This window comes from Symphodus melops (assembly GCF_947650265.1).
Source record: "Symphodus melops genome assembly, chromosome: 13".
NCBI lineage: Eukaryota > Metazoa > Chordata > Actinopteri > Labriformes > Labridae > Symphodus > Symphodus melops.
In genome coordinates this window covers 7,360,342-7,379,071 of record NC_136703.1, presented here as the reverse complement: position 1 = coordinate 7,379,071, position 18,730 = coordinate 7,360,342, and the positions used below count along the sequence as shown (strand labels likewise).

At 39.0% G+C, this 18,730-nt stretch overlaps 1 protein-coding gene across 1 annotated transcript in view; it reads left to right on the top strand.

Moving 5' to 3' along the window:
• ajap1 (adherens junctions associated protein 1) overlaps positions 1-14,055 on the top strand; it is a 56,124-nt gene extending 42,069 nt beyond the window's left edge. Inside the window, exons 3-6 of the mRNA XM_079359108.1 lie at positions 5,842-5,929; positions 6,033-6,275; positions 7,776-7,908; positions 8,712-14,055. Coding sequence (XP_079215234.1) covers positions 5,842-5,929; positions 6,033-6,275; positions 7,776-7,848 — 404 coding nt within the window. The 3' untranslated portion in view covers positions 7,849-7,908; positions 8,712-14,055. The remainder of the gene's footprint in view (positions 1-5,841; positions 5,930-6,032; positions 6,276-7,775; positions 7,909-8,711) is intronic.
• Positions 14,056-18,730: the final 4,675 nt, after the last annotated feature.

Below are 18,730 nucleotides of genomic sequence, written 5' to 3'. Positions count from 1 at the left end.
ACCCCCCCCCCAAAAAGCAGTTGTACATCATGGCTGTAACGGCTGTTGTTAAATTGGTTGGCTGTATTCAAAATACAAAATGTTGTATTTTGAATACAGCCAATGTTGACAATATATCTTCTTATGTTTCCTTATATTGTGAAAGTTAAAGCCAAAATACCCCCACGGCGCGTGCTGACATTGCATTTATGATGTCATTTGGAGGAAGCCTTGCACTCTAGAGACTCTGCTGCAGTGTTAATGTTCCCTACATCTGCTAACCAAAGCACACGTTTACGCATGCAGAACCGATTCCTTTGGTGGTTTGAAGCAGATGTCATGCTTATATAAAGTTTAATGAGTCTTTGGATAGTTTTTTTAAGTTTGCTTCTCTACTCTGCTTAACCTGCTACTCCAATTTCCCATGGTTCTATTTGTTAACATGGAGGAGGCGGGTTTATTAGCTATAATGCAGCCTGTCAGCAAGGAGATCTCTGAATCTTTTGGCTTCATTCTTGAAGTTCTTTATAGAGTCTACACTGTATTTAATTGTTATTTGTAAAATCACTTGTGCATTTTATGACTTTTATTGTTAAAGTGTATAGGTCATATGAATTTAAGTGTCTGTTTTCATGAAGTGGATGTTCATGGTTTCTCCATGTGAGTAAGAAGCTAATGCTAATGTTAATGCTGTTCTTCTTCTACCTGTTGTATATTTACAGGATTTTTTCCACCCAAGACATTTTGACATCTCATAGTAGGAAAATGAAAGTTCTTCCTCCATTTAGCCTCTTCTGTTGTGTAAGCTGTTTGCCATAATGTTGCCGAACACTAAACAATAACACCCATGAAATTGCTGCTTTGAAAAAATGGTTTAATGGATTTCTCTTGTCAAGATCCATTACAGTCTTCCAATCATGCATAGCACATGCTATTCATCTGATTGTTAAACACATTCATTTAGTGAAAGAAAAGGTTTAATTGAAAAGTGTCATCAACAAATCAGTGGTAGTGACGTTAAGCAAAATCATTAAGGTTAGAAATTAACGTTTCATCCTCTTATGTGAGGAGACCCAATAAATTGCATGTTGAGCAAAATTTGGCAACACCAGGGAAATAGTTCCATTTAACATGCAGAAACCTTGAGCAGAACTGGACTAGCCTGCATGTGTTACTTTGCTTAGATGGTTGAGAAGAGAGACAGAGAAAGGCAGACAGAAAGAAAATCAAGCTTTATTAAACATATCTGTGACCTGTTCAGTCTAAATAGGTGGCAAAGGTGGAAGAAACATTCTGATGAGTTTTTAAAGGAACTACAAATCAGACATTAGTTGCTATTCCAGGCTATGCTTCTGGGTCAAAGCTGGAGATCTTTTATTAAAAGTAGGCAGCAAGGAGGAATTTAATTTACCCCCCATGTTTTCCTTTGACGTGTTCATCAAACTGTCATGGCCATGAAGGTCCAAATCTCATTTATTTCTTGCTGTGAGATGTGGTGAGGGCTCAAATCCTGCAGCCGATGAGGTCACAAGCTAGCTGTCCCCTCCTCTCAGTATGCTTTCTCGTCTCAGTCCCCTTCTATCTGCCTCTCAGCCAGGGAACAGGTTTAACCAAACAAAATCTATGAGGGTATCTGTAAAGCAAGGTGACTTACCAAAAGTATTTTTTTTAAATTGACTGCTTGGACACTGCGTATAAGACAGGCTGATTTCCATGCCTTTAACTGGCAGCCCTGGACAAAATTAGATCTTGCCTTTGCAGTCACATTTGTCAGCATGTCATTATGTGGACTATTATCCCAGCACCTTTAAATGTACTGTCCAGGAAATGTTGTTGTTCCATTTCAGAGCTTCACCAGGAACATTTTTTTTGTATTTGGCTCCAAATGTCAGCTTGAATTAATGTTTGATTTTGCTTTATTGGTATGGCGGTATTACGACATAAAGGGAATTTGGAGTTTCCAATGTTACAGTAATCTACACAGAAAAAAGATAATTTCTTTCAAAACTGTGACACACGTGCTGTCTCTCAGCATGCAAAAGTATAGCGGAATGAAATAAGAGAATGAAAATGATTGACCTTTGCCTCTGAACATCTTCTATTTCAACATTTCATAATGATGCAATCAACAGCATACATCAGATATCCTTAAATCTGGTTTACCCAAATACTTGTTAAACCCACTTAGAAAGGGATAAACCATACCAAATGTGATTCTTACATCATCCAGCATTCATAACATTCTAAACAATATCAGAAAAGCTCGGCCAGGAGTTCTAAACCTTTGGTTTCTTCAAGTTGTACCTGCAGTTTCCTGTATTAATCTCTCAAACTTTTACCTTCAACCATTCATCTCTCCACCAGTATCCTCATCCCTTCATCCTTACGTTTGTCCATTCATCCCTTAACCCCTATCCTCATTCCCTCACCCTTTCATTCCTCTACCCTTAACCTTCTTCCACAGCCCTCAACCCTTAACTTTGTCCGTTCATCCTTTAAGCCCTCCCCTCCTCCTTTCATTCCTCTGCCCTTAACCTGCTTCCACAGCCCTCCACCCTTACTCTCATCCCTCATTCAGCATTTCTCGACCCCTCACCTTCATCCCGTCTTCTTTTGACCTTCATATTCTACCTTTCATCCAACAGCAGAGGAGTCACTTACAGTGACAGGAGCAGAGCAGGTTTTACAACAAACATTATGTTACATACTGTTAACTACAAAACACAATGTCACGTAACATAACAGAACGCAGTCCAAGCCAGCGCAACGCAGATCAACGCTGCACAGCACTCTATAACAAAAGAAAAAATGATGTGATTTATCTTAACACAACATTACATATTGTAACGTAACATTAACCCTATCTATATGAAAGTGATATTATAGCAACTTTTTGATTAGAAACTCGAGCATGTCTTTACAGGATATATGTCCAAAGAGAAGGTTTTGATATAAAATCTCCTGACTTTTCAGAGCCCCATTTCCTACTAACATCAATTTAAAATGGAACAATTGTCAGACCGAAGCTTATGATTAAGGTCAGGGGCGAGCTCGTTAATGTCTGAAGTTGGACCGATGTTAATTTATGACTAAACACTTTTAACTTAACAGCCTTGATATCAGCCGGAGACAGGCAGAGAGGAAGGAAGAAGATGGAGGATAGAGAGAGGATATGAGTGAAACGAAAAGGATAAGTTAATCTGCCTTTGCAGTGGCAGGGACTCTGATTGGGCTGCAAAGGTAAAGCTTTCCTGAGACAGCCAGAGATATCATTAATCCAGGGTTGACCTGGCCTGCCTTTTGCATGGGCCTGCCAACTGAAGTTCATTATCCAAGAGGAGGCTGTCCAAGCAGCATGCAGGCAGAGGCGAGACTATGTGCTTTTCCAAAATGACGGGGCAGCACTTCCTTTTGAGCATTCCAAAGACAAATTGCCTTGGATCAGCGGCTTGGCAGCTGGCTGATATAGAAGTGAGGTGTATTAGGTCCACCTGGGTATTTTCATCATGGCAGCTTTTCTCTGTATTTTTTTTTTTTTTTTTTTTCTTCATGCAGCAGGTCACCGGCTGCCATGTGTTATTGCGTCTGAGCCACTTTCAACTCTGCCACTCACCCACACATCACACAACACACTAAGCATACAATGCAGCTTAATAGTCTCCCAGTCATCCTTATTTTAGACATGTAGAACTGTTTTGTATTGCGATTACTGTTCTTTGGCAAAAGTGAGAGATCAGCATGCACAACTCTTAATATTTTAAACAAGAAAATGTTTTTGTACTTGTCAAAAAGACCAAGGGGGCCAAGCAGGGATGCTTTGATCCACTCTCATGTGTAGGTTCAATTGCAATTTTACTCATATTATTATGGCTTTGCTTTGTGAAACAAGACAACAAGAAAGTTATGAAGATTTGGCTCGTACTGCTGTTGTTAAATGTGCGATTATACAGAAGTTGGCTGCTTAAAGCTTTCCAGAATCACACAACACCAATGCAATTCAAAAGTATTTACAGTTCATGAGCTAGCTATATGTTCCTAAGAGTGTGTGACAGAGACACAGAGAATTATTAACTTTGTTATAGTTTAACACCTTTAAGTACAATGTTTTGCTTTTATAACTGGTAACTCCACTGCACATATAAAAGGGGCAGATATTTAGAGATAAAACCCCTGTAATTTAGAAGCTATGCTGAGCAGAAAGGAAAAATAATAAACAGCAGCTGGCTAACAAAATGGAAATGAAGGAGTCAAAGTGCCTTTTTTTCTCACTGGATGACTCAGAAATGGGAATAGAGCTTTGAAGAGGCTTGTGCTGTTTGTTTATCTTAATAAAGAGACAACATGTTCATCATCACATTTTTTTTTCAGTCCCATAACAGTTTACAGATGTGTAACTGATGGTATAGTTCACATTATTAACCCAAATCTGTCAAAGAAGGTGTTATAAATGGCAAATTCTGTTAATGATGAAGTTAGACATGAGTGAAAGAAGTAGTGCCTTTGGTGTTACGCCATTTATATTCAGATCTAGCATTTCATACACCAAAATATTATGTTTGCAGATGCGTGTCCAGACTTTTAATACTGGGGTGGCCTAACTGGGACACTGACTTGTGCCCCAGAGGTGGCCTGAAGATTGTATGCACACACATGAATGAATATCATTTATTTACCCCCTTCCTTCTGCACTAATCATGCTACATGCTGCATTTTTATGCTACATAGGATAAAGGTGACAATCACATTTTCTAATCTTAATTTTTGGAGGACTCAAACAAATATATATGTTGATTTGCAGTAGTTCAAAAATTGCAAACAGACATCTACAGTCTAAATAGTGGATTTCAACACAAGTCCCACCTCTGACAAGGCAAATAGCCAATCATGGTAAAAGACTTTGGGATGGCATCTGGCATCAATTTGAAGGTGTGCCACCCCTGGCCACACAATTTTGACATGCTCCTCTCTATTTGATATCCCACGTTTTATTTCCCATGTTTTCAGTATTTCTTTCCTTTTATATTGGCTGTTTATTCAGATGAAGTATTTGTCTAAATATTGTCCCCATTTTTGTTGTTTTTTTACTAAATAATCAAACATTTTAAGAAAAAATAGAAACAAAATTGTCTTAAATTGGTCTCCCATGCTGTTTTCAAGAATAGCATTACCCAGTTTTACTACTCGTGCACTAGTTTATTCTCATTCTTCTTTCCTGCATTCATTACCAGGCTACCTTTTTCAAAGAGTTTAGACTACCCATCAGGATTGTGTTTGATCAAAAAGCTTTTTGATCTAACATATCCAGTAATTTGTTCTCAGTTCAGAGTTGCAATAAAAGCCTTCGAGCGAAAAGGCACAGCTGTAATTTCAGGTGAAAAAATGCTTAAAAAAAAAAAAAAATGAACACCACCTATTAGAGAGTTGGAGGTTATTGTACTTTATTACTTTTTGAATGAGCTACATCCTGTTTGATACACATAAACATTTACTAAAAACATTTGGATTTGGACTTGATCCCTAAGAATAAAGAGTGGTGTGGGTATACTTGGAGAAAACTTGGATGTGGTTATCCATTACAGTTGGCTATGCTGTAATGGAATTATTTATATCATCCTTCAATTATGAAAAGCACTGGCTGAGGATGTCATCAATATTTACTGAAGAGCAAAATTGTTCGGGGTAGTGAAGTGAGCTGCCCTCGATGCTTTGTAGAGTGTAGTGGGTTCGTAAAGTACAGAAGACAAAAGACAAGACGAGTGCATCACTCTCTGATGTGAGCAACAGAAGCTTTAAAACACTTCAAAACGCTTCAGAAATGATTGTAACCACATACTTTTGTTTTCATTCTTGTCTTTTTCGCAGGTTTGGCAGTTCACCAGATAATCACAATCACTGTGTCTCTCATTATGGTTATCGCAGCCTTGATCACGACACTCGTCCTTAAAAACTGGTAGGAAAGATTCCTTTACTCTGTAAAACATGCATTTGAGGAGACTGTAGGTACAAGGTATGATTTTATGTTTGTTTCTTCTCTTTGGTGCGTGTTTTTGTAGCTGTGCGCAGTCAGGAAATGGCCGCCACAATAGCCATCAGCGCAAGATCCACCAGCAGGAAGAAAGTTGCCAAAACCTGACAGACTTTACCCCAGCCCGGGTTCCCAGCAAGGTGGACATATTCACTGCCTACAACGAAAGCCTACAGTGCTCACATGAGTGTGTCCGGACTGCCGTGCCGATTTACACTGATGAGATGATCCAGCAGACGCCTGTGTACAAAACCACTTACAACGGAAACAGGTATGCTTTCTCAGGACCCATAACTCTTTGCAGAGGGTGGATGCTCACTCGAAAAAACACTGCAGTCAGCCAGCATTTATAATCCAAATACCCTTTTCCATAATGATATCTGTGTCTACTACAGTTATTATCACAAATATAATTAGAGTCTAATGGCCTAAATCTTTTAAAAATCAAAGTGAAGTGACACAGATCGATCAATTGGGTTAAAGGGATACTTCACCCATTTACATGAAGCTGTGTATCATTAGAAACATGGTAGTAGTGTTGAATGGTCGTGAATCCAGAAATCCAAAAATGTGTTTTTCTTTGCTTGAAAGTTTTCTTCATGTGATGCAAAAAGCGTCATATTGTATCACATGAAGAAAACTTCCATATAAATGGGTGAAGTATCCCTTTAAGGAATCAGCGTCTCCAAATTATGATTGTTTTATGAGGGGGGAAATGTTCTATTTACCTCCAAGTGAAATGAAAACACAGAACATAAAACAAATGCAAGCAAATGATGTTCTTCATTTATCCTTAACTGTGTTGTTTTAACTACTGTTAAAAGCAAAAGTATTCTATCTTTGAGGATAGTTTGTCCATTGACTGTGCTTTCTGCACTTGCATCGCCCACATCTCATCAGCACTCATTGTTACTAGGTGACAAAATTTAACTTCCCTTGGTATTGACTGTGAAGACTGTTTTAATAGTTCCATGTGCTTAATATTTATCTTTATCCAAGGAATTTCTTTTGAAGAATGAACATGAAAAGAAGAAAATAAATTACATCTAAAATGACTCCTGTCCTGACATTGGAAGCTGCTCTAGACCTGGGAAATGTACCCTTGAAAAGATTAGCTTCACCGCTATTGTTGTTGAGAAAAATCTCATTTCAGTAGTCCCACCCCTTGTTGATATTGATTTCTCAGTTAGGGAGAAGTGACATTAATGAGAGTGCGAAAAGTTCAACTGTTTTCAACTGTGGGCGCTGTGAGTGCAGCGTCAAAAAACTGCATGCTTAGTGGACACAGGCCCTTACTGTTCCATTTTATCTTTAATTATAAGTCATGTAAAACCAAAATTTAACTTCATGAATTGCTCTGAAAAAAAAGTTATGAAACTCATTTTGCTGTGTGCCACCATTTGTCTTTTTTATTATTATTTTCAGTCAAAATCTTGATATTACAGTCAGCCAATGGGCTGCTGCCAAATGTTTTAACTATCTCTCGCAGCCAGTACTTACTGATACTGTTCTGGAACAAGAGAGTCACCATTTCCATTATCATCATTACCATAGCAACCAGACTGGAGTGCAAGCATATGGTCTGTCTTTCATAAATTAGTGAAGAAAGTGGATGTCTCTTTTTAAAGAGGAAAACCAAGAGGATATGGTGTTGATTTAATTTTTGTAATAATAACATCTCAGGTTTAATTTCATGTCATTGATTAACCAACCAATCAAACTGAGACAGAAGTCCACTTTAAACTCTAACCTCTTACATTTTATTCTGCAGGCCTTCCCCCACTGAAAGACAACTGATTCCTGTGGCCTTCGTGTCCGAAAAATGGTTCGAGATTTCATGTTGACGAGCTAAAGGTCTTGTTCACTTCATGTGGGTGGAAGAGACTTCCTCCATACACACGCTGGTGGGTACTGTGCCACTTTGTCGTCTTGCAAATCACCGTCTGAGCCTTAGCCACCTGCCCCACTTTGGGAATAAACGGAAACTTGGCATATGTTTGTTACATTTGACATAATTATGCTGCTTTCCAGTGATGAGAAAAAAGGACGGAGAAATCCAGGCCAGGGCATTATCAGAGGCCTCAAGTTCAGATAATGGAGCAGATATATTATCAGTGCTCCATTGTAATCCAACTATAGGGATTCCGGTTGTAATATATGACCCACTCTCGTTCTCTCCCCAACAGTATAATGTATTGAATATTTCGAGTAAAGAGGCACTTAAACTTGACTTGTGACATATTTTTTATGCAAGGCTAATTATGCAAGAATGGCCTGCATCTGAAATTCAAAGCGTGAAAGTTAAACACATGCTCCAGCCCCACAGTGTTATTGGTGGAGGCTCGAGGGGAGATGTAACGTCTGCTATTGACCCAGATTTTAAAGGAATAAATTGCCTGCAGGTAGCGCAGAGAGAGGAGAGCACCATAACGTTGTCTGGACACACATTAGTCTTAGTCATCTCGCCTCTCTATGCTGCATGCTACCAATGTCTTTAAAGACACAAGATCACTTACCATTGTGCTGCAAATGTAATGTATGCCTCGGCTTATGATGTGTGTTAAAGCAGGCAATAAAAATACAGGAAAGGTTTTTCTTCTAGTGCAAGAAAGGCCCTGGGCTGCATCTATTTCAGGCCTTGCTAATTTACGGGAAAGCAGACTGGTTCTAGTGTATCCATTATAATTCTGCGTTTTTCTCTCCACAGGATCGGGTTGGAAACAAGAAACACACACAACAGCGTCTTTTGTAAAATAGTGTGATCACTCTTTGGACACTGGTTAAGATATTTATTTTTCTAGAGATGACAAGCGGAGCAGCCACATTGCTGCCACTCCATATTTCCAGGAACGTACAGTCATTTAGTTAAAGATTATATATAGGTATATTTACAGGATTTGGGGAGCAAGACTGTGGACTTTGAGTACGTCTCAAGAAAAAAAAAACACTTAACATTTGGAAAAGGAATCCACGGAGCTGCTGTGGATGGAAGTTATGAACTGTATTTCTGAACAATGTGCCAATAATGCCACTATGTGCCACAACATGGATAGCAGGAAGATTCAACATCAACTTATGGACTTAATGAGTGCTATATTAACCCTGTATCAACTCCAACTACATTTCGTTTTGTTTTTTTAAAGAAATTTGAAAGATTAAAAAAATGTGACTAATGTATTTGAATATGTTTTGAAATAGTTTCAAGAAATGTGTGTAAAAGATATTTATATGAAGCACTATTCTATTAGTTGGGGGAGAGATGGAGAAAAGACACGGTATATGCTTTATTGAAGTGTTGATTTTAAAAGCCTGTTTCTATTGGTCCCATTTTAAAAAACAGAAAAGTTAAGTCTATTTTTTTACACAAGAGTCTGCCACAGACCTTACGGTAGAGGTCCAAAGCACTAAGGATCCAGCACTGTTCCAGCGAGGGTAGGCAAAAGATTTGAGAAGCATTTTTGGTTACATTTGTAAAATTCTCTTTAAATCTGAACAGCAATCAGTAAAACTAACAGTATGGTTGGCTGGCCTGTAATAAGCCCCGTTCAATCATTTCATTTAGCCTACATGGAATGATTTTCCTTCCAGTCTACCTGCGTGCACGGGGCCTGTAGGCTCATTTACCAGAGTCTTCTCCAATTAAAGCTCAACAGCGAGTCACAAAAGAAGGCAGAAAGAGATAGTAGGATATGACTGAGCTTGTTCCACTGTGCATGACTAAGTAGCGTGTCCCAAAACCTCTTGCTTTTCATTTCTGCGTGCAACATAATAGGTCAGAGCGGCCACACAGCTGGCATAGGTGTTCTGTCCAGACACTGCTGCTGCTGCACAGCACAAAGAGAGAATAAACTTCCCATTCTGTATTACCTTGCATGATTCTCTCTGAAGACACACTGTATCATTGATTGGTAAAGACTATACATGTAGAATTAATTAAGAATTTTAGAAAACACACGAAAAACTGCATGTATCCGTTTCAGATATCTGCCTAAGCTAAAAGGTAATTTGTCCTAAATTAGATTAAACGTTACAATTATAAATAAAGGCAGATTCAGTGTTAAGCTCAGCAGCAGCTCAGCAGCAGCTCTGCAGGTGACTGGAGACACGGCTCAGACATGTGGTGTGACCCCAGAATGAGCACTGATGACTATGCTCGATCAGTGACTCGATCCCCGCCGGTGTCCATGCAGTCCACCTACATTTGTGTTTGGTGGCTGTTCCTGTGAAGGCGCGCTCAAAATCGTACTCTTAATAGCTTCTTCCAATTTGCCTACCCAAGCTTTACATTAAAACTCCAATCCAAGCTGAGATTAATACTAAGAAAACCACCTGCATGTGCATGGTGCACAGCCAAACTTACTTATTATTTAAGATTTACACCTGATTCACTTAATAACAAGACAAACAAAAGGCTACTTTGTTGCAGGATCACTGCTGCAACACATCCCACTGCAGAAAATTCATGCTCAGACTAAGGGCAAACTGCATGGAGCTGGACAGGACATTCATACTGCCTCAGGTCTGTCCAGCTCTGGCTGTTTTTGATAAGTGACGGGGTCTTGATTCAGATCTGAGCTTGATCTCTAAAAGAGTGGAGTGGATTCAGTGTGAGCTTCAGAGTCAGACAACTGGAATCATAATTTGAATTGTTCGAATTTAAATTAAATTTTGGGTAGATATCCCTCCTCACTTTTGATACATAATATTGAAACCTAAATGTCTGAAGGACAGTCAGATAAGAAAGAACACTTACTGATTTTCTGAAGGTGGCTTCTGAAATTGTTCTCAGTTCTGATGATGTGAATGATGAAGAATCTGTGATTATGGTACAGCAAATGAGTGTCCCACATTATGAACATGTGTTCTAATGCAAGCCCCCCACCCCCATACCAAAACATGTAGTAAGTGTTAGATCTCTTAAGAGCCAGTTCTACTCAATTCTTGGGAGGAATATTTCTAGCATATCAAACTTTCAGCTATCACAGCCAGGTAGTTGGCAGTTGTGCACAAATCAAAAGGTTTTAATTGGTGCTGAGGGAAACCGAGTGGAAATGAATATCAAACTAAGGAGAAAGAGTTCAATTTTGTTCTTTTAAAAACCTGAAACATTTGTACCATGTTAATGTATTCCTGAAGAAAGGAGGGGATTATGAAAAACCAATAAGACGTGGCCAAATTGGTTTTAACTATCTCCTAAGTCAAGGTGGGATAACTCTTTGGTCAGGGAGAACACTAAAGCTCATCAAAGAGCCTTCTAGCACTGATAATTTTTCTATCGACCTCAAGCTCTGGAAGGCAGATTATCTTTGAGCGAAGAAGCTTTTTGAGGAAGCCACCTAAGAGTCTACATTTTTATTGTGCTGTGGGTTTGTACAAAGCACAAGAAAACCTCTGTAATTGTAAACGATTTTTTGGGGCTGCAGACAGCAATATGTAAAGATTTAAGATGGTGTTTTCTTGGGTGTATCAGTAGATCTCCAATATTTGGCTTACAGGGGGTTTTAGGCTTACTTTCATAAAGGATTCAGGAAAACAGGTTGTCCCCCCCCCCCCCCCCCCTTAGACGTGAGTAATTCAGGAGGTTCAGAGACGGCTTGTGTTAAACACTGTGGTGCAGAAACTTTGGATTTTGCCCATTCACAACAGGAAAACCATTCTCATGAATGACCCATACCGATTCAGCCTCTCAGTGTGTGTCAGGCTGTGGAGTTGCTTCTTTGACATATATATATTTTTTTGAATGAAGAGTGTTATCTTACTAGTCAGAGGGTTATGAAAACTTACTGTATATTACACACATGTAAATGTATTTTCTATATATTTGCTTCTATTTGTGTACAGGTGTGTTTTTCAAGACCTCTCCTTTTTTTGGGGAGGTTCGATAGGTTGGGGATAGTGTCTTTGTTTACATGTGTACAATGGTATTTCTTTTAAAACAAAAAAAAAAAACTAACCTTGTGCCAAGCTTCCTACCTGCACTTTCAAGCAGTTCTTGTATTATATATCAAGCTAACCAGTATAATACTTCAGTAGACGCTGCAGTAGCTCAGAGACTTCAGAGAGTGATTATCAGTTGGAATGAATGAGTGCTGAGTGGTTTGAGGAGATGTTGGGATCACATCTTGGCTTTTGCTGTTTTCATGGTTGGCTTGGAATCAAATTAATGTCTGTTCTCAAACATCATTTCAACATGAATTCCAGTGTAGATTGTTTCATCACAGGAGTTAAAAAAAAAAAGAAAAAAAAGGCCACAAGCTGAGAGGTTACGTGTTCTGCATTCAGAGGCCTCTTTTCAAATGGTTTTCGAAAGATGTTGAACGTTTTGTGTGCGTATTCAGGGCCTTTGACTTTTGCATTCAGTTTGACCAAAGCTTCTTGCATATCTGTAGGAGCTTTGGATTTTTCAGGTTGAGAAAATAATAAAAAAGTGCCCATTTCAAGAGTATTTTGTCCCCCAAATCTGATGAGTAAGAAGAGTAAAACATTTTACCGTGGATACCCAAAACTACGTTTCTCATCTTCACTGGTTAGAAAGTAAGCTGTTCATCACTGGTGGGGTTTGTAAGCCAGACAAAAACCCCAAATACAGTGTGGACAGTTAGAGGAGCATTAACTACTGCAAACAAATGGTCGGCGGATGTCTCTTAGTGCTATTTATGTGATGCTATCCCTGGGGGTTAAGTACACTCTAATGCACCCAGACAGATCTGTGTGGTTGCATGGGACCTCTTGAAATAGGAGTAATTAAGGGGAGTACAACAAGCTGGCTATGTCCAGCTACTTGGCAACAGCCATTAAACCTCAATCACAGCCAGAGGGAATGCCCTGCATCTGTCCATTTATTTGTGTGCAGATGTTATCACTGCTTTTAAACAGCTGTGGAAGGTAAGATTCAGCACAACAAAAAATTGGTTTTGAAATGTAAAGTTGAAGTCAGCGGAAAGGACAGAGACAGGGCAGAGAATCTATATAAACTGATACAGTTATTACTGAATACATTCTTCATCCGTTAGAAATCCATAGTTCTTTCCCTTCTGCCTCATTGTTTCACAAAATCACATACTGTGCGCTTACTGTAATCTAAAGTGGAGGGCTGCGACTCTCCTCTTGGGTCATGTTTTTACTTTTCTATGTACAAGAGCTAAGGCACTGTCACTGTCAGTGCTTGTCAATATAGTCAAAGACTTGAAAAATGAGAAACATGAAAAGGAAAACAACACTTTGTTTGCAAAATCTCAATTCTCCCATGGTCCCTCTGCCAGATGCAGACTATAGCTGCATGACCCAAATCTGCCGTTTCAGCATTTGATTTGAATAGAGGTTCCCCAACGCTGTGTGATGCATTCAGAAGAGAGTGTGGTCCTCAGAATGAGAAACAAAGCAAAGAAACAAGAGGAATAGCAGACAAACATCCATCCACGGTTGAGGTTTTTTTTCCTGCGGGTTGATCAAAATCGGAGTGGACAGAGGTGTCAAAAAAAAATCATTCATATCACACATACTGTTCCTAGTGATGTATGTTTTATACAATATAACTTTAGATTTTTGGGGTGGGGTTGGGGGCACGCTCGTTGGAGCTGACATACAATCACAAACCATAGCTCCCATGAAGGAATCTGACTCGAGTTGTGTTGTTGCCATAAAAATGAAGAGTTTGTACTTTGTGACTCTTAAACTTTTTATATTTGTGTTTAATATATCAATGAGTACCTCTGTTAACTTTTGTATAAAACCTATGACTATAGTATATACAAACACAAACACACATATAACACACCTACACAAAAGGGACTCCAGTCTGTCACTGAGACGACTAAGTGTTGTATAACTTTTATTTTGTGTCTTATGAACCACATCTTTTCCTTTTGTAGTTATTGGTAAACGTTTCGATTTCCAGGTAACTTTGATTTGGTTACTCTTGTACTACTAAGCTCTGTATTTGCAAGCACTGTAAATGCGATTCTCATTGAATTCGTCCTCTGTACATTTAGTACTCTGATGTTGCTATTAATAAAATGTAAAAACAACACAGCATGCTTCTTCATGGAGTTTCTTTAAATGAATCATTGGCAGGGCAGTGGTCAGGTTAGAAAATAGGAAAACTTACACAATGCTGAAGTGAACTGGAAAGTGTTCAAGAGTTTGTCCAGTACCAACAGAATATGAAGTTAATGTAAAAGCATTCAGTTTTATGTTTTAAAAATAATCATGACATCATAACCGCGTAGTCTTTTGCTGCTTTTTCCCATTCGGGGAGCTGATCCCAGCTGTCATTGGCAAGAGGCAGGATAAATACGATGGGCTATTTGCAAGTCAATCACAGGGCTGACATACTGTATAGAGACAGATAGCCAGCCATACTCACAGTCACACCTACTGGAAATTTAGAGACACACACACACACACACAAAACTAATTCCGTGGATTAGACAATCTATGTACAATAGTACTTATATTTCAATGTATCTTCTCATCAGAGGCATTTATCTTCTTGTCCCATGTCTTCTTCTTGCTGGCTTGTTTACTTTCTGTCTCGCCCTCTCTTTTTCTGTCAAACTGTCTGGCAGCTTTTTGAGATCACCTGAAGATACAGTTCTCCTCTCCTATTTGATGAAATGGCTCCGGCAGAATGAGTCCTCCTCTGTGCTCCCTAAAGCCAGGCTCTCTCTGAGGGAGGCCTGGCAGGCGGTATTAGCATGAGCCCAGTTTGATTGGTCTACACTGACGGGCCCAGTGCCCACCACACTCCTCGTACATTAAGTAGAATAATGCAGCACCGCCTTCACAGACAGGCCAAATCAATGGGCTGGGTGGCATATGCTAACAGCAGCCAGGGAGATACTTTAGTACCGGATGATTAATCCCAGTTGCAAACCTGCATCTGTCAAAAACTCTGGCACTACAGAGGCCAGACAGTTCAGTTCAAAGCTGATTAGCTCCTTGGTTTCGGATGTGGAGTGGAGGGACTAGGCTAAGTTTGAGTGGCAGTCGAGACAGGGCTGGAATGAGTAGACTACCAAACTATCCAAACCTGGGTATTGTCTCTTTCATGACACAGTTCCTGTTACAGGTAAACAGTAGTCTTGTTTGTTTGTGTTCTCCTAAAATAAATCAATCAATCAGTTACCAAATGATATCATCCCAACAAAAGGGACCATATGACACCTTAAATTAAGAGTTTATCAAGACAAAAGCCATATTCTTTGGAAGAGAACACTGACAATATTCTTGTGATTATTATTTCAAATGTTAACATTATTAACAACATAACCCACTTTATCGAAACTGATCCATGATATTTTGACGTACACAAGCTCTGTTAGCCAAACATACACCTTTCAGCCTTTTTTAGGTCCACCACATATAGCTAGAAATCTTACTTGCATGCAAATAAAATAGAGATGAATGACACTTTAATAATTCTTGTGTTTTTACTTGATATTTTGGTTTTGTGATTACTAACCAGATCACTAGGGTGGCTAACAAGTGCAAAAGCTCAGCAAGGGTCCAACACCACTAACATTAAGAAACACATTCAGCATTTTTGAAAGCGATGCAAATGAAAAGTCCCAAACAAATTCAAAGACTGAAACATGATGCAAATGGAACACGTGCTGCAAGAAGCCAAAACAAAAAAGGCAATTTTGGTAATTTGGTAATTTTCAAAAACTAGCATGATTTTGCCTCTGCCTCTTGCCAAATTAATTATTCATTTCTGTCAGGACCTAAAGACAATTTCCATCAAAATCTTAAAAAGTGCATCTGGAGAACATTACCAACCCTGCCTTTAACATCAAACATGCAGCAAATGTTATAACAAGATAAAGTAAATAAAAAAGAATTGAAACTTATGTGTTGAAACATAACTTCAAAAAGTCAAATGATTTAAATCCTGTCTTGTACAGACATGCTCCAAGCCTTTAGGGGCGCTCAATGAAACAGTGTATTATTTAACAGAGACACTGAGGGAGACAAGGAAGTCAATGTTTTGTTCAGATAGACAAGTGAGATAGTTTCAAGACAGAGTGTTATGGACAAAATGACAATACCTAAGGGATTTAAAGTCATTCAGGCCTTGTTGTTTGCACCGAGGATTAGACAAAGGAGGTTCAGTCCCAGTAAGCCCCAGGATGCCTGGAGTTAGAGTGGGGTAATACCCAGAGGTGGCCACACATATGCTACTTCTATCATTTTATTAGCTAAGTCATCAAAACTTAATTGCCCAACTGAGACCAATAAGATATTTTATAGCCCTGATGGTGAACATCAAGAATCTGTAGAGAGTTACACAGCTCTTACAGACAAGTGCCAGTCTGTAAAAAAACCCCAACACTTATCCTTAGCATCTCCAATATAATGTCTGCATATGGTCAAACATTTCAGGGTTGTAGAATAACTAATTATTAATCTAAAGCTGCTGTTCGAGTGTGAGAGAGTCATAGAGAAATAGAGTTAGCATAGATTTGAGATTTATGATTCTTACTTTTCCTTCAACAAATTTGAAACAAGAGAAGAATGCCCCAGGGGAGGACATTCAAATGCCAGTTTAATTCCTCTCGCAACGGCAAGAAACGCTCCGAAAACAGGTTAAAACCTGGAGCCAAGAGTTGCTGGAGGTGATTTGTGGTGATGTCATCAAGTTAAAATAGCTTCTCATTAGCACCTCTAAAGCAGGTCGTATGAATAATTGTCACCAAAGATTTACAATCCAATTAGAGAGTGTCTGGGTGTGGAACAAATTACTCACCTTTGAGGGAAACACATCAACGAAAAAAACCAAAGAGGAATTTTGTGGAGAAATGTTTATGCTTTGGCTGATTGATGCTGTAGTGGATTGGTTTTTTTTGGTTTGGGATGGGAGATCACTCACCATGTTGGGTGCCTTGTCAACAAAACATGACAAGTGAGTCGATCTGCAAGTTTGAAACATTTTGTTGAAGAGATTTCTTTCAGAGACCAGTCACAAAAAAAGGATCCCAGTTTTAACACTGGTTTGCTTACATACATGTGCATGCAGATTTTCAGGGAAAGACTAATTCACCAGCAAGCATTTTTCCTCTTTCCAGCTTTGCCTCAAGTTTTAATCCCCGCATTTGCATGACTAAATATAGCTCAGCCCTCACACATCCACACTGGAATTTGACTCTAAGAATATAAAGGCTTGTATCGACTAAATGTTGATTAAACATGCATGAGCTCACTCCTTCTCTGTCTCAGTGGCCCTCTAACACACTACCTGCATATGATATTGACACTATATGCATAACTGCTTCAGTTTTTATATGCTTCTTAGAGCCAAGCCACTATGATTTCCAAAGAGTGATTCTATTGCCTGCAAATGGGCTACTCCAAGAGTTCTGTTGCTAGGTTTAAGGAGAGAGCTTACAGATGCGGAACAGATGCAATAATAGGAGAGTTGCTGGCTGATCGTATAGCTTTATCACACACTATGCCCTGTTAAGCTGTGCATTCCTATTTTGCTTGTTTTCTCACACAAGCAAAACTGTACATCAGACAAAAGCCCCCTGTCGGGATATCAGTTTATTTAAGGAAAGTTTTGTTACACTATGCAAATGGCTTTAACCTCATGTCCACTGATATATGCAGCATAAGAGGATCTCTTGGTAATCAGGATATATTATTTCAAATTATCTTCAGAAATGGTAACTTAAAACAGAGTTTTGTAAGTTGGTTCACACAGCAGGATTTTAAAATTGTCAACCGATTTCCCAAACCTTAAAGACGACACACATGGCGATAAAAAATCAGAGGTTTCACAGTGTTGGTCATACAGTGTGTGGTGTGCGGCCACACAGCAACATCAACACACCACACACAAACTGATTTCACTTGCGAACATCTTCCGATCAGACAGGATCGCAAAACCTCTCGAGATCAAACGTGATTCCAAAGTCAACAAATGGACGAAGAAGCTGCAATGGTGACCGTTTGTGCTGTGTTTTTATCTTTAAACGTTTTAAAAAGAAGAGACGATGGTCAAAGGAGGAGACAACGGGAGCATGGACTGTGCTTGCTGATATGGAGGTGAGTTGTTGTTGTTTTGCTCCCGGTGTGTCCTTGCCACTACATCACCTCACTCAAAAGTATGCTTATATTTGTGTCAATGGTTGCGATAGGAATACCTATTTGTAAACTACTTTGACTCTAAAATATTGTTAGAAAAGTAGGTTTCAAATTTTGTGGCAATAAAATGGTAAAAGCTAACAGTAATACAATAACCTCAACTTACTAATATAAAAGTATAAATAGATTTATGGCAACGACTGATCAGCATTTTTTAAAAAAGGTGTTTCACTGTATTTGTGTAGCATTAGACATCCTTGCAGCAGTCTTGCGTTGTTACAGTCATCAGAGATGGCAAGCTATCACTAGCTTATTTAGTTAGGGAAGAAAAACACAGCACACCTGCTTCTTTGGTCGGAGCTCTTGACGGAGACCAGTTTTATTATCACGCATGCGCACATGCGGCAGTGACATCACAGCATGTATGTAAATGAACGTGGCTTTGCATCTTATTTCAGATATGCTTAACACTCCCACTCAAAGACATGTTCAAAACTTTCTTGAGTCATAATTTCCATACGTAACTCGGGAAATAACCATTTTACATGCTGTCAGTGTTTTTGAAAAACAACAACAAAATATATATACCTCATCTGGTATTTCACATTGTCCCCACAGGAAATATTTACACCTGCCAACTAT